Below are 23471 nucleotides of genomic sequence, written 5' to 3'. Positions count from 1 at the left end.
TTTTGGATATTAAAATGCACACAATCAGATTAAACAGCCAGACAAAGAGTGAGACGTCCTCAATCTCAAAATTCAGCAGGGGTGCCACTAACAGCTGGTAAACCCATCTAATCTCCACATTCCATACAGAGCTGCCAGCCCCTAAGCTATGTTCCCTTTATCTTGAATAAATGAGAGATAAAACGTACTCTGTTCTCCAGGTGGAAAAAAACCCCCACACTTATATTTGACAGCAGCATTCCAAATCTACCCTAGAAACGGCTGGCCAGAAAGGGCAATTTTCACTGCAAAGTACTCTCCTCTGATCAGCCCTAATACTTCATCTTTGATCCACCAATTAATTATTCCAAGATATAAAATAAGTGAGAAGAGGAGATGCACTATATGATGCTATATTTAAGAAACCATGCGATTAACAAGGCAACTCAAGGCTGGGAGCCAGGAGGCCTGAGTTTTACTCCCACTTTTGCCATGGATCTGGCACATGACTGTGCCAGTCATTTCTCTTCTCCAAGCATGCACATGGCCAGAGGTACGCAGATCTCAGGGACTTAGTTAAATTTTCCCATGAAGTTTAAAACTGTAGCAGTTTAGAACTTAGAGGGCTTAATTGCAAAACATGCTCAACAGAGTTAAGGGTGGAATTGCACAGGCTCTTTCTAAAAATAAAGAAAGTGAAGGGTGTGGACACAGGAACAATTCGCCACTGGGGTGAAGGAAACAGGGCTTTACCAGCTGCTTTGCAATAATTTCTTAGTGCAGGAGGGTTAAGCTACTGTGGTTTATTTTCCATTTTTCAGGGGGTAAGAGCATGCGACAGACAGTCACTGTGCAGCAGCTGATACATGCAAAGGCTCCACCCTGCTTTGACGTGGTAGTAAATTCTATGTCCATACCTGAAAACTTCACTTTCCAGAACTTGTAAACTCTAGATTGCAGGATTTTTTCAATCTATTAATTTTAAATAGCAGGAAGTGGAACTGTTTGGAGACCATGCAACTGAACACCTTGTCTTATGCACATTAGCTTCAGGGTCCTATGGAGCTCTGCCAAAACTCAAAGTACACAAAAGCCTTTCCTGCCTTACCAGGCCTTCAAGCAATCACAAATGTGGCTATCACCAAATATACTGAATATCAAACACTTCCAAAGCTGAACACCTTGTGAGTTTATTAAAAAAAGAAGTCTGCTGGGTATGGTTGGCATAACTTTCCAAAGGACCCAACTCAAAAATCAACCCAAATGAAATGCAGTGGTACAAAGTGCAGTTTTGCACTTCAGATCTCGTAAGAATTTCTGCAATAACCTGGGAGCTTGTTAGTGGGAAATGACAGAAGCGGAAAAAGACCTGGAGGTTATAAGTTGATCACAGATGAAAATGAGCTATGAACATGATGGAACAGTGAAAGGAACCAAAGTCCTACAGAGCCTCAGGTGAAATAGTTTCCAGTAGGACAGGGAAGCAGTTATACTGTATTTACTCAAATATACAATGGCCCTGATTATAAGATGACCCCCCCCAGTAATTAGATTGTATATGTGGAATATTTATACATTTGTTGTGATTTTCCAGGTATAGAATCTAATTATTGAAGGCTTCCCTTGAATTTGTCCCTTTCTCACTCCTACAACAGGAAAAATAAATTGGGGTGGGGTGGTCAGATAACCCCTTTACCCTCTGCTTCCCCCAATGTCTTTCCCTGACAGCCCCTTCCCCCTCTTCTCACTGTCAAATTCTGCTCTCCCTGAGCAGGGAAGCGATGCACAACCAAGGAGTAGTCACAAAGCAAGAGCATACATGGGAAGAGGCAGTGGTGCATTTTGGGAGACAGCTAAAACCATAATTACACAGAAACCCACTCCAATTATTCGCCAGCTACTGAAGAGAGATGATTAAAGCCAAAACTATTTCTGAGCCCCAAAGAAATAACTATCCCATGTCTAAATTATTTCTGCTGCACCATATGCGTGTAATTCTTTGTTCTACATCTCAAACAATTGTGCCCCATAACCTTGTGTCTCCAGGTCAGGATATTATTTCATCTCCCCAGTGCTCACACCACTGTCACCCAGTGTTCAAAGGGCAAATAAGACGGTGGAGCTTGGGACCTTGTCATACCAGATCATATCAAGAGGCCTGTGTGTCCATTCTCCAGTTCTTGACATTAGCTGCTACATGGTCCTTCAGGAAGAAGTGCAAAGAACACCTCAGTAGGCACTTACAAAATAATCTGTGAAAAAGGAAAGTTTCTTCCTAATCTTCACAAATTAAAGAGATTGCCTTCTGGAAAGCACATCTCTCTTCCTAGCTTTTGACTATTTAGTTTCCTCATATTGTGTCCTACCCATATTTTGTTGTTTTCTTATCCATAGAAATACCCAGTCTTTTCAACATCCACTTTTACCATATTCACTAAGTAAATAGCACAGCATATATATAAAAAATTAAAAATTAAAAATCCTTTTAATCAGGCTTACATTTCTTACCTTCCAATGTTATTGAATGTCCTTCTGCTCTTACATTATAAAATAGGATAAATTACCAGATTACCTTTTCTCTACCATTTATAACTGTATGTACCTATAATATATGGTCTATGCATCTCCTCTCCAAGAAAAAAAGTCCCAATCTTTTGTCTCTCTAATCATTTTCCTTATATATCTATGAATACCTCTATTCCTGTTGTATTCTGACTGAGGTAGGGTGCCCCCCCCCCAAAATCCATGTAAGATGGCATTTATCAAATAGCATATTTTCAATGTCATTTCTTTTCTGTAACTGTGCAAACTAACATCTTATTCGACTGCACTGCTATACTCCAAATATAGGTCTTCATTGAGCTGTCCCCAATGGCACCCAAAGGATTGTGATGTTCTTTTTTAAGTTTGCTGCATATGGTGAAGCCCTCTCAGCAACACAGACTGCAAGCTCCATCACCAGAAGTGAGATATCTACCCCCTGATGCGTGTTTAGATAAAATGTAATAAATCACAGATGTCAGATGTAGTATAAGAAGTGTCCTTTATTTCAATCCTTTCAGATCTTATTCACACTGACATTGTGAAGGTGCTTTTTGCTTTCCTCATTTACAAAGAATGAAGGTAGATGTTGCAATGACACTCAACATGAGGGATCCTAAAGTGAGTGGAAACTTTCTTCACTGGCAAGAGGTACAGATCTCAGCACACCCTGGGAGATGATAGATATTGGTAGCTACTTATAGGCAAGGGGATTTCAGAAACATTTAGGTCAAGGTAGGCAGAGATCTGTTTCCTTCAGAAGTTTCTATGAAGTTAACTCTTTGGAGTCTGGGGCCTGCTTTATGGGAATACAGCCAACACAGAAGATTTTAGGGAAAGTCTGCTAGTTCAGAAAAATCATTTGAGACTAGGCTGCCCTTTCATCTCCTGTTTTCTTTTGCACTGCTAATGGAGCCACCAAGTTGACAGGACAGAGCAAACAAAACATCACAGAACAAATTAATCAAGCTGGTTTGCCAACTCTAAGTGCTTACACCTACCACATTAATTATGCTTAAAACTGATGAAGGTCCAGAACACCAGCAAGAACAACACTGTGTTTGCTAAAGGTAACTCCAAAAATAATGGTAGCCATAATACCCTACCCATTTCCCATCTGCTCTGAAGGCTCATGGGCTTCTGTATACTGCTATAATGGTTTATTTGGGCTTCTGTATACTGCTATAATTGTTTATTCAAATCCCTTGTGCAGCAGGGGAGAGGGATTTATAAATCAGAGGTTACTGACCTTCTCCTTCCTGACCCATGTTACAGATGAAGATGTATTTATGGCTTGTGGTTAAGTGAGGTAAAAGAAACCCAGTTTACGCAAAGCTGCTGGAAATCAAAACGCTAAGCAATCGGCAGCCCAAGAAAACACGGTCTCTCTCTAAGAGGGACATGCACAAAGAATTAAGTTCCGCCTACCTTAGCGTCTCATTTGGAAGGGGCCATTTTAAAACATCATGCATTAAATTGTATCCATTTATTTACTGGATATGGCTAACTTGTTGCTAAGAAATATTAACAAGCAACATCCAAAGAACATGAAATAAACAACAAAATTTAGCTCTGCTTTTGCTGAGAAAAGTTCCCCAGCCCACTGTTAACACAATTAATGATTATGGTGCAGTCACAAGGAAGTCAGTCATTAAAATAAAAGGTGAGAGGGGATTTCTAAGTCTATTTGTAAAATGGAAAGAAAAAAAAGGTACCAGTGAGAAAGATAGGTGCTTTTTTCAGTCTTTATCCCCAGGGACTATTGACTGCCCTTCTTTTTAAAAGTTTAGGATACTCCCCTCCCTCCAACACCTGGAGCAAATTCACATTTCATAGGATCCTGCTGCTGAGATGACTTTTGAATCACTTAATCTGAGAGTAGGACTTGTTTCTCTAACAGATGCTCCCTGCCTTGCAACTGAGGTCACAAACAATGCAACTAACTAACAGGAATACTGCCACCAGCTGCAAGTTGTTCACATCAATGAAAAAAATACCTCCCTTTCCATCCTACCTTTTAGTTTAATTGTGACATGCCAACAAACATCCTCTGACAACAGGTAATTCCTAGTTTGGGATATATCTTTTTGTCAGGCTTAAACTTGTAAGCCACTCACATTTTTCAGGGATTACTTGGACGCTTCAGCCCATCCTTTCCAACAGACAAGATCTATTTACATTTAATTCAAGATTTTGGAAGTAGGGATGGGAGGTGACCAGGACTGAAGAAATAAGGCTATGTACAGATGAAAATCTGGAAATGGGGGTACACATGAAATCTCCTAGTTGGCAGATGATATCAAGTTATTCTGGGTAGTCAAATCCCAAGATGACAGAGAGAAGCTGCAGAAAAATCTCACCTAGGTAAGTGGGTGGGCAAAAAATAACAAGGCAGATGAACTTCAGTGTCTACAAGTGCAAGGTAAAGCACATGGGGAAAAACAATCTCAACTACATGTACAAAGTACTGCATTCTTAACTAGTTGTTACAACTCAGGAAAGAGACCTCGAACTACTGTAGACTAGGGGTTGGCAACATTTCTGGGCAGAATGCCAAAAATGCCCACAACTTCAACTTTTGAGATGTTGATGTGTCAGCGATAGATAGCAAGAGAGCCATGAGGGGCCTGATCCCTGCTGTGGCAGTGCAGCTCCAGCTTTCCCTGATGTCTGCCCTGAGGTGTGCGTGCCAAGCAAAATGCCAGCGTGCCATACTCTGGCACCTGCACGCCCCACCCGATGTAGACTGTTCTGTAATATCAGCTCAATGTGCAGCAGTGACCCAAAAAGCCAATAAAATGTTGGACATCATTAAGGAGGGAATTGAAAACAAAATGGAGAGCATCATCACACCATCATACAAATCCATGACATTCACATCTTGAATACTCTGTGTAGTTCTGATCTCTGCATCACAAAAGGGATGTAGTAGAATTGGAAGGACAACCAAAATTATCAGGGAGATGGAGCAACTGCCATATCAGGAAAGACTAAAAAGGCTAGGTCTCTCTAGCTTGGAAAGGAGGCAGCAGGGGGGGACATGACAGATCTATAGGATCATGTAGGGTGTGGACAAAGTGAACAGGGAATTGTCATTCACCAAGTCCACAAATGCTAGAACTAGGAGGCATCCACAGAAACCATCAGAAACAGGTTTAAAACTAACAAGTAGAAGTGCTTTTTAATGCAATGCAGAGTTAACTTGTGGAATTCTTTGGCACAGGAGGGGAGAGAGACAGACAGCATAGTCGAGTTCAGAAAGACTAGACAAATTTATGGATGATAGCTGTATTAACAGGCATTGAACAAAATGGTTGGAGATGTTTCCTCTGGTATCTGTAAGCCAATACTGCTCTCCCTCTAAAGCATCTATCCCTGTCACTGTTGGAGACAGGATACTGGGCTAGATGGATCATTGGTCTGGCCCAGTATGTCACTTCTTATGTTATTATGAGTCGCTTTCTATGAGCTGCTTTCCCTGCAAGGGATTCAGTTTCCCATCTTAAGCATGTTTTGAGAAGCTCCTTCCCTCTACCTCCTTCTAGTGTGTTAAAGCTTCACAACATTTTCCCTTGACTTTCACACCCTCAGCACTGGGATAGCTGCTTGTGGACAGGGGAGAGCTAGAAGAAAAGATGTGTTACCCAACTTATTTTGTTAATGATATTGTCTTCCAGAAAATTGCTGTGTGTTTTACAGACTGTTAAAGTAGGGACTATCAACCCCCAACAACTAGAATATAACCATCTCTGAGATAGACCACAACAGCTATTTTAACATTTGCAGAGCAATCCTACATAGCATTTTCTAATATTTTATTATGTGACAGAAGAATAATTCCTCCACATAAGCTCCAAAGGCAATTTTAAATAAGTACTAGTAGATACAACCTGACCAAGAGATTAAGCCTAGCCTGACTAACCTGAGCAAGATGTATAACAGAATTTGAAAGAAGATTCCAAGCCTCCCTTCACCAATGGTGGCAGAGGAACAGTGTAATGAAGTTTCTACTGGAGGTATCAAATTCCTAGTAAGCAGAAATTGCTGAAGCAAATTCCTTTGTGGACATGCTTCAATTCGTTTAAATCTGTTTACTACTTCTTCAGCATTAGGATGACCGTGGGAAGTCTGGGACACTCTCCCTGGCCCCCCTAATTCAGCAGCGCTGCTGGAAGCAGAGGCAGAGCACCATGATGCACCAGGCAGGCAGGCAGCAGTGGTGAATGCCCACCTGGCACGCCATGCTGCTCCGCCAGACTGCACCCCTGCAATTCCAGAACTCTCTTAATTTTCACCAACTGGCCAGGACTGGCCTTCGAAATCCGGGACTGTCTCAGCCAAACTAGGATGTATGGCCATGCTATTCAGTGTCCACCTGAAAATGTAAAGGCAAGAGATAAGCCAATACCCTATGTTCCATATCACAGTAACATTGCCCATAAATGTATTGGAGTAATTTTAGTTAAGCTGGTGAAGTACATGAAGAAATGAAAGCAAAGAGAAGAATCTGTTCAGGGCCACAGAGTATGGCGACAGCCAACTGCTGCTCAGGAACTAGTGATTTTCAGTGCTATGCACTGTCCCCTCTGCTTTAGATCACCAGGCCTTAGTTTTACAGCTCAGGGGTAAGTCTCACTACAGAAGTTGGAAGGGCAGCAGTTCCAGTTAACCACAGGCTCTTTAGCATCCCACTGGTTTAGCCAATAAGCAACTAACCTTGCTTTAGCACATAAGCAGGCTTGGCAAGTGCCTGTTTTAGAATGAAAGCAGATGCTCTATCTTCACCCTCCCACCTAGACCCTGGAAAAACAGATACAGCTGGAAGATGTACATGTGCCAAAGCTGGGTGCAGCAAGTGAGGAGCAGAAAAGAGAGAGAACAAAAGAACTATCTTCCAAAAAAACTAAAAAACAAAACAGCCGCCCCCCCCCCCCCCCCAAAAAAAAAAAAAAACCAAACAAAAAGAAAACTTGGGCAGCCTGGAGCCAGTCATTGGACAGGCACAGTACAGACAGCCAGATGGGCATAGGACAATCTTGCAGCAGGAACTCAGCTTGCAGACAGGCATGATGATAACAGGACTGAGAAATCCTCAAGTCCAGTAGCCTGTTAATTATAAATATCTGAATAGAGGCATCCCAACAGGGGAGAAGGAAGAGGAGTTTGAAATATTCATGCCTCAAGGAACAGATGGTTCTTCCTTTCTATGGAGCTCCATAAATCACATACAAACACCTTGCACAAAATATTACCAACAGAACTGCTACTTGGCAGTCAGATGAGGCCAGAAGAGCTATTAGCAGCTGTACCTCTTTTCAAAAGGCATTAAAGCTTGTGGAGAATCCCAAAGGGATTTAAATCAACAAAGTTTCTTTCCCCCAATCTCAGCTTTTCCTTCTGATCCCTCTGCCAAGATTTGTGACTAATAGTGGGAACATTTCCTGTGGTCAACAATCTGTCCTTGGGCACAGTTCTGCTCTTCAGACTAAACTCCCAGATTAGCATGACAAATTAATCCAACTGCTGGCCCAGTACCTGGTAACACACTGCAGAAGCATGGACACAATGGCATCTAGTAATGCCCACAACTCCAAGGCTACTAGCTGCTCCTTCCCCAGAGATGCAGTGGTTCTTGAGGACAAATAAGATACCATTTAAATTAGCTCTTCTAGACAATATGAAGGGGCAACTTCTAGAAACCAGTTTTTTCATTTCCTACAGAGCTAGCTAGCCCTTTGAAATATTACCTCAAAATGACCTGAGGGAGGGATGGGAGAGAAAAAGGAGGTAGGGTAACTCTACTCTTAAGCTTTGGCAGTCTTTTGCACTACATATACAAATACAGTGTTCAAAGAGTGCTCAAGTCACTGAAGGCTGCAGTCTGCTGTCAAGGAATACATTGCAACTCAGTTATATTATGGGGAAAACTAGGGCTAAGAAAGATTCAGTAATACTGACCTCATCCTATACCCACAGCCAAGCAGTTTAGGTGCAACTCCATTTAAGATGATCCCGATTGTCATCACTCCTGACAGCAGTTGGATGTCACAGCTACAAGCCCAGCCTTTTACCCAATACTGTAAGCAAGGTGGCCATGGCCCAAATCTCAAGAAAATCCCAGGCCCAGTTTTTGCCAATGAGGATTCAATACCTTTGAAGATCTATAATCGAGTCCAGTAAAGTGATACCAGCATGCCCCCCAGCCAGGCCTTCTACATCCTATTTGCCAGATAAGGTATTATAGGTACTGCTTCAATCAGTGGACACTCCCATAAAAACTGATCCTTGCGAGTGTTTTTAAGTAGACAATAAGCAGTACATGAGTAAAATAGAGCAATGAGTTCTACTCAGCTCCACACAAGCCTCTCCTTAGGCTAATTATTTTAAGGTTTCTACTGAAGTGCAAGTATGCCAGGCAATTCCAAGCTTCTTGAGAAAAAGACTCTGGTTGGTGAGGATCTGAAAGGAGGGGCTAGTTACCTTTACCACTTACCATTGCTGATTTCAGGCAGGTCAAACTTGGTAAAGTCCCACCACTGGAGCCGGTAGGTGGTGTTGGCAATGTTACTGGCCACAGCAGACTGTCCATCTCCAATCACAGCCCCTAAACAAAGGGAGAAAATAATTAGACAACCTGACCTCAGGTTATGTTCCCTAGCACATCATCCAAAAAAAAAAAAACACAGGGCAAGAGACAAATCAATAAGAAAAATGTTCTGTGTTCAGTATACAAAACCTTTTGGGTTCCTAAGCAAAAGTAACTAAGCAACATTTTACAAAAATGGCAACACCTCACAAATAAACCACAGAGGACAGGGAATTGAGAAAGCATAACATCTTGGAACACATTATGAGGAAGGAGGGAAGGACTACAAGAGGGTAAAGAGAAAACATGCCAGCATAAAGGTAGACTCATCTTTGTTTGTTGCAAGTGTATCTTTTATTGGCAACACCCACCAGGTACATCATACCTGCCCAATTCTCTTATGCAATTATAAAGGCAGGCCAACTCCATACTAAGAAACAAAGAGCTTTGGCCTTTAAAATGATTCCCTTGGATAATTAATTTGTTCCTGTATTAAGAGCCACAGAGGTTGGGAATATTCCCTGTTCCCACTCTACCTTCCACCCTTGGAGGAGACTGGGTGCCTGCAATACCTGCTCTACTTGGCAGGCCATATTTTCAAAGGAAATTGAGAACCCAGAATTTGATCTGATCCTTAAGAAGAGAGCAGAAGTCACAATCAACAGAACAAGGATATTTTGTTCCAAGCAATCAAAGCAGCAAGCACATCTGATATATTTGTTTTAATTTTTGCCCTTGCCTTCCCTGTACCATGTCTGCATGACGTAGGGAAAAGCTCTTTAGGACAGAAACCCTCCAAAGCACAGTGTAAAGTTACCATCTATACATATTGCTTCTTACCCTGACATGGAGGTAAAAACTTTACAACCAACTAGTACCCAATTGATGGATGTTTCGTTTTGGGTTCCTTAAAGTAACAGGACAGTACTCCACAAAAGAGGTGCTCATAAAATCATGAATTGCTTATAGAAAAAGTTACGTAAATGCAGCCAGAGCATTGAGAGAAACTCAGGAACCCTTCAGTTTCTTAATTTTCCCTGATCTCCAGATGGCAAGAAAACAGGATATTCAAAACAGCTACCCATTTACTTCTCTTTTCTCTGACACTATTCTGGCTGGCCATACCCCACTGTCATGGGGGCAGGCAGAAACTCAGATTCTCTTAATTCAGCCATTCCTAATTCTAAAAAAAACCAGTCCCAAGATTCAAAAAACAGCACAGAGCACAAAGAGAGAGTATCCCCTGGAAATGTATGCAAAGACAATTGGGGGCAAAAATAAAGTTATAAAGTGCACCAGGGTTTCATCAAAAAGAAATAACAATTAGTGCCTCAGGTTGGCAAGGTTATGGCACAGCTCAGACACCACTGTGAATAGGCCCTTGGGAAATGGAAAGGGATGAGAAGGAATGCTCACCAGGCAATAATGCACAATACTTTGGAGAATGGGAAGAACCAGATATACTCTAGTACAGACAATGCCTTGATATCTTCACATGCAAGGGGTCCTTGTGCTGTAGGCATACATACATGCACACAAAAGTGCAAGGCAAGAACACAGTCATACAAAGAAGTCAAGGCAAATGAAAGAAAGAGTAAGACTCCAGACTTCAGGGGAGTTAGTCTTTGCTGGAGGGTCCCTCAAGACTGTTACCAAGATAGAATAAATAGAATCATAGTGAAACAGGGCTGAAGGGACCTTGGAGGGTCATCTAGTCCAGCCCCTGCTCAAAGCAGGAACACATGAGACTGTCAGTAGATGAGTTCTTCCAGCACAGCCGTAGAGGGTACTGCACCAGCGGTATTGGAAAAGATGGAATTTCATGGACAGTTCCACTTCTGATATGTGCCAGACAGACCAAATGCTCTGGCAGATGGCTAGGAGCTTGCTATGCACCAGTAGGCACAATGGCAAGCAAGGTGAGCTGACCAAGATGCCTGAATTCTTTCCTTCTTCCTTTGCTCCCCCCACCTTATTAACTCTTAACAGAAAGCGGGGGGGGGGCCCCCAATATCAACAAAGCGGAGGGGGGGGGGGGGGGGGGGGGGGGTGTACTAAAAGACAGGGCTTGAAAACACACCAAAACACAGCTTACACTCTGTCTACAAATGAAAGTGGGAACAAGACATAAAAGCAAACTCAAGAACAATTCTGAGGAACAAAATGGAAGACTGAAAAGCATCTGCTGGCCTCATTCTCATAGATAAGCTGTCTTAAGTCCTGGTTCTTGGTTCCTCTGAAAGCTCAGACAATACGCCCAGGGCAAGATTTCTGAGCAGTCAGAGCTTTAGAGTATATACTTGGTTGTGCCAGGCTTCCAGCAACTGACAGCCCCATATTGTCCTCTGCTTGGTCTCTCTATCTGTCTCTTTCAGACATTCACAGATCACATGGAGAGCAGAATTAAGAACATTTTCCATTGCTGTACATCTGCCCAGGGCCTTTCCTCCAAGTCCCCCACCTCTCCATGCACAGGACTCCTCAGAGAACAAGACTATACTGAAGAACACAGATGATGGGATTCAGTGTTAATGAAACTATTCTACACCCAAGATTAATATACAAATGCTGGGGAAGTGAAAAGGAGACGTGTTGTCAGAAGGAAGCTTACTCTCTTACACAAAAGAGCAGCAAGATCTACTCCCAAGTCTGCCTTTGCACATAGCTGCAGTCTGTTTACCATGCCTCCCACCTTCCCCCCCAGAACAAGGGGAGAAGAAAAAGGGAAGTGTGGAAAAACATAATTGATAGAGCTGACAGGGCGGGAAAAGTAATGAACACCATCCTCACTGGCTGCAGTAACTGTCCTACAGAACTGGGTCAGAGAGGGGTTTCTCAGCTAAGGAGATACTCAGCAAGGAAAGGGGGCAAGAATTTTCCAAGCAGGGCACTTACACCTGGACAGTAAGAGCCTTTCCTGGTCTGTGAGAAAATGACTATTATGGGAGGAAGAAGCAGTATCCACCCTTCAGTTCCAAAAGGGAAGCCCAGCAAGCTCCCCAATAACACCATGAGCAAACACATCTCCTTCCAAATCCACATACCACTCAATCTGAAAGAGAGGACACTTCTATCCCTGCAGGCCCCACCTGTCATCTGTACATGCCTATTTCATGTATCAGAGAACACTGGACCACCAACACTTGGGAAAACAGTGAGCTCCTTGGCAATATTTCAGTGCCACCCAGTTTCAGCATGTCAGCACCTTGTGCTCCAACATGCCTACGTTTGTGGAGCACCCGAGTAACCCACCCATATTCAGAGCTGTCCGTGCGTCAGAGATACTAAAGAACAATGCCATGCTGCTCATCTCTTGTACCTGCTTACACATTAAACACAAATAGTTTGCAACACAAAACTCCTGTGGTAGGTAGGGGAGTGTTAATCTGCGCTGCTGGTAAATCAGGCAACGAACTAGTGGCTGAGCCAGCAATTAAGTTCCAAAAGCTATGCTGCCAGTCCCCTACTTTGAATAGGGCAGAGCGGAAAGTGGGGAATTCATTCCCTTCCCCAAGTGCCAGACTTTTGGAACTCCAGAGCAAGCACTGAAAAAGGGGAAAGTGAAGAAACTGAACCACCTGAAAACCCCAATTCAAGGGCTTAAGCTCTTGCTGCAACCAGTCTTTCAGGTTTGCTTACAAACTGACCTGTGTCCACCCAAACCACTTGGCTCCTAACTGCATTTTTGAAGTCAACTTTTCTGTCCTATTGAGGCCTGCAAACTCACATCCCGACCTGCTGGGGTAGGAACATATCTCATAGAACCTTCTCTTTAGTGCCCTGTTCTCCCTGGTTCATGCTCTTGGCCAGAACACCCAAAGCTCTATACAAAATAATCCCTTCCCACAGTGATCAAGGGCTGGCTGCAAACTAGCTTGTGAATTTGAAGGTGCTCAATCCCTATTCCATATTCTTAAACTTGTTGCCTGTTCTTTGTGCCTTCCTGGGTCTTACTGCCACTAACCACTCATTGCCTCATTAGTGAAAAGTATGACATGACAATCTGACAGCTGTATCTATTGCCATGAACACCATCAACTGGAAGCGATTAGTAAATATTTTCTGAAATTTTCCTCCAGACTTTCTGCACCCTTTCAGACCAGCAACAGTAGTCCTTCTCATTCTATTCTCCAGACCCTCTATTAAAAGGGTGAAAAAGGAGCTCTTCCTTTGTTCTTGCTATTAAGATTCCACTTTGCCCATTCACTCCAGTGGCAGGCCTTTCCAAGAACAGGCAGCAGGCAGAAGGTAACACAGAAGATGGATGTCACTTCCTCAGGTTCAACCAGAAAGTGACAACCAAATGTAAAAAAGCAGGACAAAGGGACCAAACACACAAATAGTCAGATGTGCATGGAAGTCCATGGTCAAAAAGCTTTAGGCCACTTCTCAAAGGATCCAAACCTGTTCACCCTGCAATAGTGCCTACTCTGTAATTTACATGCCTTCATTAAGTAATTACCTGCACTTATACTACTAATTATGTAATTGAGAAGTGTAATTATTAAATTAGATCTTGTTACGTGTAACAAATGTCACTCCATTTGGTTTCACAAACCCAGCCAGAAAACTCACATATGCAAGCACCATCCTAAACGAAGGACAAGAGTGATGAAGCGAAATCTTGGACACTCAGATAAGGGAAGACAATATAGCTTATATTTCCCAATATACAGGGGCAACATAGTGCTGCCTTATCTTTTTCAATTCATCAATCCAATGGAAGGTAGAAAATGTCTGAACCCAAGGCAAGTGAACTTAAGAAGAAAGCAAAAAACTGTATTCCTCCTACTCAGCAATTACCACTTGTAAAGCAGTCTCGCTGGTACTGCTGACTTTGCTGAGCTAGGGTTTAGCTCAGGTATGAACCCTGGAAGGTACTGTCGTCTCCTAAACTCCACTGCAGCCTGATTGCAGAGAACACTTCAGCTTCTTAAGTCTGGACCACAGAAGATCAGCCTTTACAGGGATCCATTGTCAGCAATCGCTTGACAGATGGTTCTGACTCCTGAAGCTTCCATTGTTTGGTGGAATCACAAATGACTGGAACAGGTACCCAAGGGTCTCAGGCTTGTCATCACTATGAACAAAACGACCTTTTTCTGCAAAGATGTAGATTTCAAAATGCTGAAATCTGAAGTGCAGGGAAATTGAAATGCAGTGAACGTGGGTTTGATTGGCAGCTTTCCTGCGTCTGTCTGTCACTGGGTAATAAACACTGGATGATGGCAGAAATGAAGATAAATGCTTACTGCAGAACCCCCCCCCCTTCATCCACCCCCACTCAGCACATGACAAGAGAGTTTAAAGAAAAAAAAAAAAATCAGTGTTTTAACAAAGAGATGGCTGAAACTTTCCTTATAGGCTACTTACATGTGACATACTCACTCATCAGTCTATCCCTTCAGAGGGTCCAACTCATCTCACCATGTGGAGGGATCAACTTTTGTCCATCAGCTATTGCTCATTTATGAATCAGACCATACAAGCCAAATATCTAAGCTTATTTTGGACCCAAGAAAGAAGAGCACTGAGTCAAAAAATTCTAGAGCACACTAAGCTCCCTCCGTGAAGATAGGGATCCTTGCCCTATTTCTAGATACACTGGAGGATTTAGTAACACTTTTGACCACTATACAGACCTTGTGGCACCCAATGTTGGGGATGGGAGGCATCTACAACAGAAGCCTTCTCCTTTACTATACATTTAACAAAAGCAAGAGCTCAAATTCTTCCAGAACAAATTCCTTACACAAAAGCACAGGCCACCCGCAAGACACCAGAAACTTGAAGCGAGATTTACAAAGTACTCAGGGGCCTAAATATAAAGAAACTGAGTCTAGGAGGATTTACAGGAGTTAACAAACAGGAAGCTTGATCCAATGGAGAAAGACCTTCAGCACTTCTGTAAATCCTACTATACCCCCTACCTGCACTTCAGGCACCTAAACATCTTTGAGAGGTATTTAGCCCTTCTATCACGTTCCATGAGCCTGTGTGTTATTTGTGATCAATAGAGACTTTCCTTGAAGCTGTCCACTATTGTATGCATTCACGAAGAGAACCAAGAACATTTTCGACAGTGGCTTCTACATCTCCCTAATTTGGTGCTGAAGTACTTCTAAACTTTGTGGGCCCCAAGGGCCAGGTGGTTATAAACACTGGATGGATCCACCCAGGCTGTCAAGAGTAGTGGCCCTCTTCTCTCTATTAGTCAACATAAAGAATCTTCCACTGGAAGAAGGCTGGCCCATTCTGGTCTCCAGAGTGGGAGGGTACATAGAGGACAATTCTGAACCTGTTCAGTTAAGCTCTGCTCAAATGTTACCACTGGCTATGAAAATCAGGTGAGGTACAAGATCCCAGTTTTCTACACAAACCAAAGTAATTGTTTCACAGATAGCCATGTTTCTGAGTCACCTTTGACCACAGCATATGTTTTAATATGCTACAGGATATGACCATAATCCCAGTGAGCTTCCCCTGTTTCTGGCCACCAAGAGGCATGGTCTTTCAAACCAGCACAGATGGTAATTTAGCGCACTCACCCAGTGTAAAGAGCTGGCATTCTGGCATACAGCCAACTAGAATGACATTTTCCAGCATGCCAGCAAAGCTCATAGCAGATGAAAACAGTTCATACCTTGGCAAAGTTCTTACCATTTTAGTAAGAATTCATGCATCCATTCATAAAACAGCTCAGTGTATGCTAAGCACTGAACCTTGGGCTCTGTGCCATGTTAACTAAGAAAGCATGTCAGAGATGAGTGGGCTCTGGACGCTGACTCCTTTAAGAGAGCGTTTTTCTTTTCCTTAGCCCAGATGTGTTGTGGCAAGGAAAAATATAATCCTCCAACCACGCTCATTTGTACTGCAAAATCTTTTTTCAAATTGGAAATCTTTAGCCTAAATATGAGTCCTTAGCTCAGGGGTCAACTGGGACAAGCCCCACCAACAGATTAAGACTATGACTGAGTTCAAAGTTAAATAGCTACAAATCTTACTTCAGTGGCAAACAATGTATACATCATACAGAAAGGAAATATCAGTGTTGTGAGCTATGGAGATGTCAAAAAGGAGATCAGTCACTTTGAAAGAAACAAGGATAAAAGGTGAGCAGATGCCCAGCCCAAAGCCTCCATCTCTGCTATTGTCTTGATAGTTCCTTGACATCTTACCTTGCAGACAGTGGAAGGTCTTATTTTTAATGTCGGGTCAGATAACAATTTGATAAAGAACTACTGGGGCACATGTCTGGCTTTGATAGTAAGATGGTTTCCCTAAGGGAACCCAGAAGAGGTTAAGATCCCTTTCAAACGCTTTTCCTCTTGTCAGAATTATTTGCACTTCACCACATCAAGCCAGTAATTGTTCTCCCTGAGAGAAAGAAACCCTGCTGCCCAAGTCTCTGAAGACAACCCTACAGATACCACTGCTCAGAGGCCTGTGAAATACAATAGTAAGAGATTAGGCTACAGAAAAGGGAGCTGCCACTTCTAGAACCTGCCCTCTCTCTTGGGACACCAGCATCTGGCAAAATCCCTCAGCCCACGACAAGTAATATATTGCAGAGTTGAGGAAACAGTATAAGTCAGCATGAAATCTGCATGCACGTGGAACAATAACCATCTACTCTACACAGTACTAATCCTTAGAAAGCACAGTTAGTCGTTCTCCTCCAACCAGCACTAATAGCAAGGGCTCTTCCATTTCTTTTGATTGCTACCAAAATGCAGAGTACATCGTTACACTCTCCAATCCCTGAAGAACATTTTCCCCCCCCATGCAAAGTTTTGCTATTTTGCACTGAGCAAGGGGAGTTTCAGTCTCCAATCTCCCAGGAACCTTTTTTCACTACCAGTCACTCCCATCTGGGGGGGGGGGGGGGGGGGGGAAGGAAAGAAAGTAACTGATTACTATTGCTTCCTAGACCACCACCAAACAGCCCTGCAGTGATGAAAAACTTGACTAATAAAAGGATTTGAAACTAGAGATACTTGCCCTTTATTCCCTCCCCCCAAGGCTATAAGAGTCTCCTTTGTAGCATCAAGGAGAATACGAATAATGAGAGATTCCATCAGAATTGTGGGAGTACCCAAGTATCTTTTAGTCAAGCTTCACTAAGTAAGAAATTAAGATAAAGATAACTATTTACTAGCAGAGAGATGGAAGGACAACAAAAGAGTCTGACTTTGGCAGACAGGATATAACTGAACACATTGTATTTATTATGGATGTGTAATTATTTAGCTTATGAAAGGATAATTAATTTGAATGGTTCTGATGTTCACTTACTGTGGGAAAGCAAATATAATACTGCAAAGAGAAACACCATGTACTTGCCAGCTCTGAAAGGAGGACTATGGGGCCTGACTATGCTGTTTTCATTCTTTAGCTTCCACAGGATTAACAAGGTTGAGAAGGGCATGACCATTACTTCCCTTATCTCAACATCATTAGGAAGAAGTGCAAAAGATCACCGTTTTCAGCTTCAAATCCAAGTGTAACCATCACCTGCCATGATCTTGGTCCAAGAAAGGAAAAATAAGTTTGATGGCAAGGAGAGGAATATCTTCAATTGACTTCTGCTGTATGCGAGAAAAACCATTGTCAAACTGCTGCTTCTGTGTTTCAGGAATACCACAGAATGGCTGAAGCATTAGATTTCACATATACTCCAGTATTATACCAGCAAAGAAAGAGGGGAATCAATTTCCTGCGAGGCCCCTACCTGGAAGCAGATATTATTGGGCTGGAAAATCCATGGAGAGGTGCTTTCTAAGGGGCGGGGGGATCACATAAAAGGATTAAATCTTAAGAGTGTTTGATAGGACTAGATTACAGAGACTTTATTTATAAGAATACTTGCTTCTGTTGGGAGTGGAAAGCTCTGAGCTGCCTGTGAGCCACCTGCCTTTGAATCTGGGGAATTTGTTAGGGGATGGAAGATATGACTGGAATCTTTGAGACAGATGGATGCTTCCTGAATTGCACTTCCATTTCTACAGGTGCTGCTGCCTGGACTCCTTTTTGGGACAATCTCTCTATTTCCATGTGGCAGTGATTAGTGTTAGGAATTTGTTTCATGCTGCCATAATTTGCGTGGTAAAACATGTTCTGTTTCATGAGCAAATTGTAGACTCTGCAGAACCACTCTGGTGAATGTATTTATAGTGCTAGAACTGTTTGTTTGTTTTATTTGCATTTTCTTTCATTGATTATTTTAGGTTGTTTCAACCTTTCCTCCAGACTCACAGGCCTTTAGGCTGTTTTTGTTTTCTGTGGATAGTTTATGTACTGTTTAGCTTTTTTTGTAAGAGAATGACTAAATAGGCTTTTTCCTCTTTCTAAGTTCTATGATTCTGGGAACTAAAAAAAACCCCCCCTCCAGCTATCAAGGAGAGGTTCAAATGCAACAACTATCGAATACTGTCTAGTCATGAGACACAGGACCCTGCTATATCTCCTTGCATAAATGGGAGAGATTAAATTGACTGGCGGCTTCCTTTGTCAATGAAAGAAGAAATAAGGATCAATGGGAACACGCACACATTTTTCAGGCTGGAAGCAAGTACTAATCTACTGAAAGGAATGAGAAATAATACATCCGAGACCACTCTGCCTCCCAGGCTTCAGATGCTGCAGCAGAAAAAACAATTTCAGAATGAAGATGGTAGAAGAAAATGGGAACAGACCTCATAGTGCAGGATGTGAAGGCAGAGCAGACCCGAACTTTCAAGAATGGTAAGAACGCAGATTCTCTCTACTTAACTTCACTCAAACCCAAACGTAAGGTTAACCCTTGTTAACCCTGTGGAAGCTGACAACTTCACTCAAACCCCATGTTCACAATCCTCTTTCACAGCTTTCCATAAACTGAAGGTAATTTTTTAAATCAAACTGCCAAACCTCCTGCCACAGCTCTGTACATGTTTCATGAATCCCTGTGAACCTGACTAGTGGGACCTCAAAAGCTAATCCATGATTTGTGTCATTTGGACTCCTCCCACTGCCAGCTCCGTCCTTTGCAATGCCTCCACTTTATTTTACTGCTGAGTCCCTTGCATCATTTCCAAAGCCTTCATTAAATGCTGTTGGAAGTCTGCTTTTTAACCTTCACATCTGTGTTTATCCTTTGCACAAAAACAGAGCAAAATCTGCGCCTGGCAGGCATTTCCTTTTGTACAACTCCCTTTTCTTTCCCTTTCTGGCTTTTCAGAGCATGAAATGTACCTGCTAATCCTAATTGCCTCAGATGGTGAGTCTTGCAAAGACAAGACAAAGGGGGCAGCCTTCCACCAATAAGTGTAACCCTGCACAGTTCCCACACACCCTTTGCCTGCTTCTAAGCAAATGAACCTCCAGAGAGATCCCATCCTGCTTTAGTGTTACTCTGAAGAATAAACTAAAGAAAGGTTGTGCTTGGATTCCTCAGTCCTTGTGCTTGGATCTCCAGGCATGAAGCTGTATTGGAAAGAAGAATTCACTTTTCTCTCTCCCTCAGTATAAGCTCATGCATTCTTACTTCTGTCCTCTGTTGCTCTGTGTTCAAGATTGGCCAGGGTATGAGAGCTCCTGCTGGGGTACCTAACCTCTGTAGGGTTAGGGTCTCCCAAATATTGCTTCTGTGTGTCACAGTAAAGATCCGAGATCGAGTTTGAGCGGGGCATTTGTATGACTACAAAACTGCAATCTCAGCTTCTCTTTTTCATCGAGGAAAGAACGTTATGGGCCCTGGCTGCCAACAAAAATTCTGGCACTTCTGCCAGTGTTACCAGTGCTTGGGAGCAAAAAATATTCATTTGGAGTAGCTGAGGTACACCTATTCCTTTAACCTACTTTGTAGGTTAAGTCCACTTCCTGGTTCACCACAGGTTCCTCCCAGACATGGAGCAGCCTCTTTGAAATATCCCCTTAGAATGTCTCCATAAGTCTTATTTGGGAAGCCAAAAGGTCTTTCTCCAGCAACCGGGGTGACCTTGCACCAAATGGAAGGATCAGCCCAGCCATAGCCCTCTCTAGGCCTCATCTAGTTAATTTCATTACTTTGGGGGACAATGTAATATTTGCCCCTCCAGTCTTTTCTCTAAGACTTGTCCTAATATCCAGTTTTAGACAATTCAGGCAAGACTCCCACTTCATCCCCAAGAAGCTCTCTCAGGGCTTAACACACAATGGACTGAAAGGGCCTCCTGGAACAGTGGACACAGTCCCCTACATTTGCAGACAATCACTCAAGGATTCCCTGCCTTCTCAACTTCTGTTCAGGAGTGTGGATTTACTACACTAATACAAGGCACAGCTCTATCCACGCTAGCAGCCTTTCGCTGGAAGAGGAGACTAGTATTTCTATAATAAAACATTCCTACTGAAGACATGGTCCTACCAAAACCATACATTCCCCTGCCCAGGCAGATAGGAGAGGGTAAGAGAAACTTGCTTCACATTCCAGAACTCACATTTTCAGGACTAGTTTATAACGTAGTGCCCCCCTTCTTCCTCCTGTAATTCTCACACACGGGCAAGCACATACAGTTGATAACATGTCACAGCTATGATATCCTGTGAACAGGATAGCTCTGCTCAGGAGACATCTGCCTGCACTAAATTTGCGTGTTGGGGAGTTTAAGGCAAAGCCATGTGCCCCTGGGGAAAATGCAACTCCATTAATAAGAATGCAGGTCCCGACAAATAAATAAACCCTACAAACTAACACAGCGTCATTGGGGAAAAAATGCTGACAGATGGTGTTTATGGAATGCATTTTAAGAAAGCATGGTGCTCATTAAGGGCGCCTACCCAGTGCAATTGCTCGTGCACAGCCATTGCATCTGCAAGGGACAAGGAAACAAAACAAAACAAGGAAGTTGAAGGACAGCACCAAGGAAGCAATTTATGATTCCTCCTGAAGCTTGGATAAGGAAAAGGAGAAAAGGCAGAGTAACCACTGGGAAGGGGGAGCAATAAACAAACAATTTTCTGGGTGGAAGTGGTGGGTAAAGGTGGGGAGCAGGAAGAAGAATACACGAAAAGGAGCAGAGTAGAAATACACTGATGATGCAACTGGTGGGAAGTAAATCAAGGCAAAAGATGATAACTAAGGTGGGAAGAATACCTAACAAGGAGAGGGTTTGCTCAGACTGAAAAAGAGCAGGGGTGTCAAACTCACCCTGGGCTAGGCCTGGACCACAGAGGCTCCTTCTGGGTCAGATCCATGGAGCCAGCAGCAGCTTCAGTGCATGTGGATCCAATGGCACAGTCCATGTTCAGGCAGTGGCACAGGTTAGGAATAGTGCAGCAGTGATGGGTCCAGGGGCAGACCGATCCATGGGTCAGGGAACTGGGAAGCAATATGGGTCTGGGGGTGAGCAGCAGAGTGGGCTGGGGACTGCATAATAGTAGAGTAAGTGAGGGCTATACCTGCACAGTCCTCACTCACCCCCTGCAGCCAATGGCCAAATTCTACCAGGGGTGCAGGGACCCAAAATTCTGCAGCAGGCCATGCCCACTGGCCTTGCCCCTTAACTTCCAGTAGTCCACTGGACTACCAGTGGGCTTGGTGGTATGGTACCTTGGGCCAGATTTGGCCTGTGAGTTATACATTTAACACCCCTGGAAAAGATGTTTCAATGGGAGCTAGGTTAAATGACATAGTGGGCAATGGAAAAGGTAAAGAGCTTTGAAAAGATGATCGCAGTTTGTCACTCTATTTGGGGGGTACTAAGCTTTCTTCTCCTTTTTGGGGGGGGGGAGGGCACAGGGTTGAAAGGAGATGTTCACAGTCTAGAGCAGACACCAGAACTCTTTGCTGCAACATGAAAGCCGGAGCTTTCAGAGTGCAGCAGGGAGGGAGTTTTAGTGTACAAGGCAGTCTTCTAGCTTATGAAACACTGAATTCTATACAGCATCTAGACTCTAGATGATTTTGTGTTTCCAGAGGTGATGTGGGTACCAGAGGAAACAGTACAGTACACAATTCACTGTGGAAAACAATGCTGTGATCAAGATCCAACAGAAGACTAGAATGGTAAGTACCAAGACACACTGGCAAGTGATGGGATATTAAACATTCAAGGAGTTAAACATTCACAGCAGCAAGCAGCCTGCCATGAGAAAGCAAAGCTGAGCATAACATTTAAAGTTACCTCCTTAAACTCCAGATACAGCAGAGCTCTCACTCAGTAGGAACCAATTCACAGATATTACAAAAGCAAGGACAAGAGCAAAAAGATGCTAGTGCTTTTATTTCTTTACTTTATATTGTTAAAGTCAAATTTTAACCCCCAGGCAGAGAAACTAAAGTCAAACTTGAGCTCAAGGCAGAAGCACAGCAATTCAGCTACTTGGCATGCAGGCCCTGGGCTGGGAGAGGGACAGCTTCTTCAAACAGGTTCTATTTCTTTTTAGGGCAGACCTGACCTTAACTCAGCTTGAACTGGTTTGTACTATTTTTAAAGGATATTAAGACCTGACCAAGAAGCTGCTATGCAGCATAATCACAGCATGACATGACTGACAAGTCTCCAAACAGAAGGTAAGGCAAATTAAGACATGATATCATAGTTTACTGGCTGATTCTGTTAGACTATACAGTAAGCCAAATTCCATGACAAAGAAAAGCCATGCAGTCACACAGGAAACCCTGTAGGCACCCCAAAATACAATGCTAACAACAATGGAGTCTAGAGTACCATGTCACACAAGTGCAAAGTGCCAGCACTGGTAAACACCAAGAGATGCTAAAACTGGCTCAAGTAGCCTCAAAGTCCTAAGGCTCATTATGAACTCCACCTCACAGGACCCCAACTAACTGTCTCAGTTTAGCGGGATAGCAGAGCTAGTTACCATCTCACTCCATGTACAGGAACGGGAAAATAAGCGCTTCTTCATACACTTGGCCAGGCAACCAGCTGGAGGGGTGCACTGTTACCAGAAATCCTCATGCTTATAGAAACAATCAATGCAGTTAACTAGATTAATCACAAGATTGTGAGTGTGCACAAGAAAGGGATACAGTGAATTAGGACTCAGCTGATGGCAGAAAAGAGAAAGGTCATTAGCTAACTATAAGCAGCATATTTGTCATCCCAACTAGAAGACAAAACATTAATCCAGCCTACTTTACAGAGGGCTCAACCACTGCGGTTGTGAGGTTCTCTATTAATATTGCTATTAAGTTTAGCATTTTGTTCCACAGTGCTCCCCACTGAAGAGGCTGGGCTTGTAGTGCCTCACAGCTCCCCAGTGCCAGCTTTCTTGTAGTTTAGAAATCAACATTTGCACACTGAGTGCACTCCACAGCAGTATATCAATAGTTTCAGTTCCAATTAGCCATTTAGCAAGTAAAGTATGCATGATGATGCTA

At 43.0% G+C, this 23471-nt stretch overlaps 1 protein-coding gene across 6 annotated transcripts in view; it reads right to left on the bottom strand.

The window, feature by feature from the left end:
• Positions 1-23471, bottom strand: part of AMBRA1 (autophagy and beclin 1 regulator 1) — a 166698-nt gene that overhangs the window by 59458 nt on the left and 83769 nt on the right. For all 6 annotated transcript variants that reach the window (XR_003094837.1, XM_006026919.2, XM_006026920.2 and 3 more), the window contains one exon: positions 9014-9124. Coding sequence is in view for 5 of the 6 variants with exons in the window: in XM_006026919.2 (XP_006026981.1) it covers positions 9014-9124 (111 nt within the window). In the remaining variant the exon portion in view is untranslated. The remainder of the gene's footprint in view (positions 1-9013; positions 9125-23471) is intronic.

This window comes from Alligator sinensis, unplaced genomic scaffold, assembly GCF_000455745.1.
Source record: "Alligator sinensis unplaced genomic scaffold, ASM45574v1 scaffold592_1, whole genome shotgun sequence".
In the NCBI taxonomy this organism is placed as follows: domain Eukaryota; kingdom Metazoa; phylum Chordata; order Crocodylia; family Alligatoridae; genus Alligator; species Alligator sinensis.
Note: the sequence above shows the minus strand (reverse complement) of the source record. Positions and strands in the feature narration are given on the sequence as shown.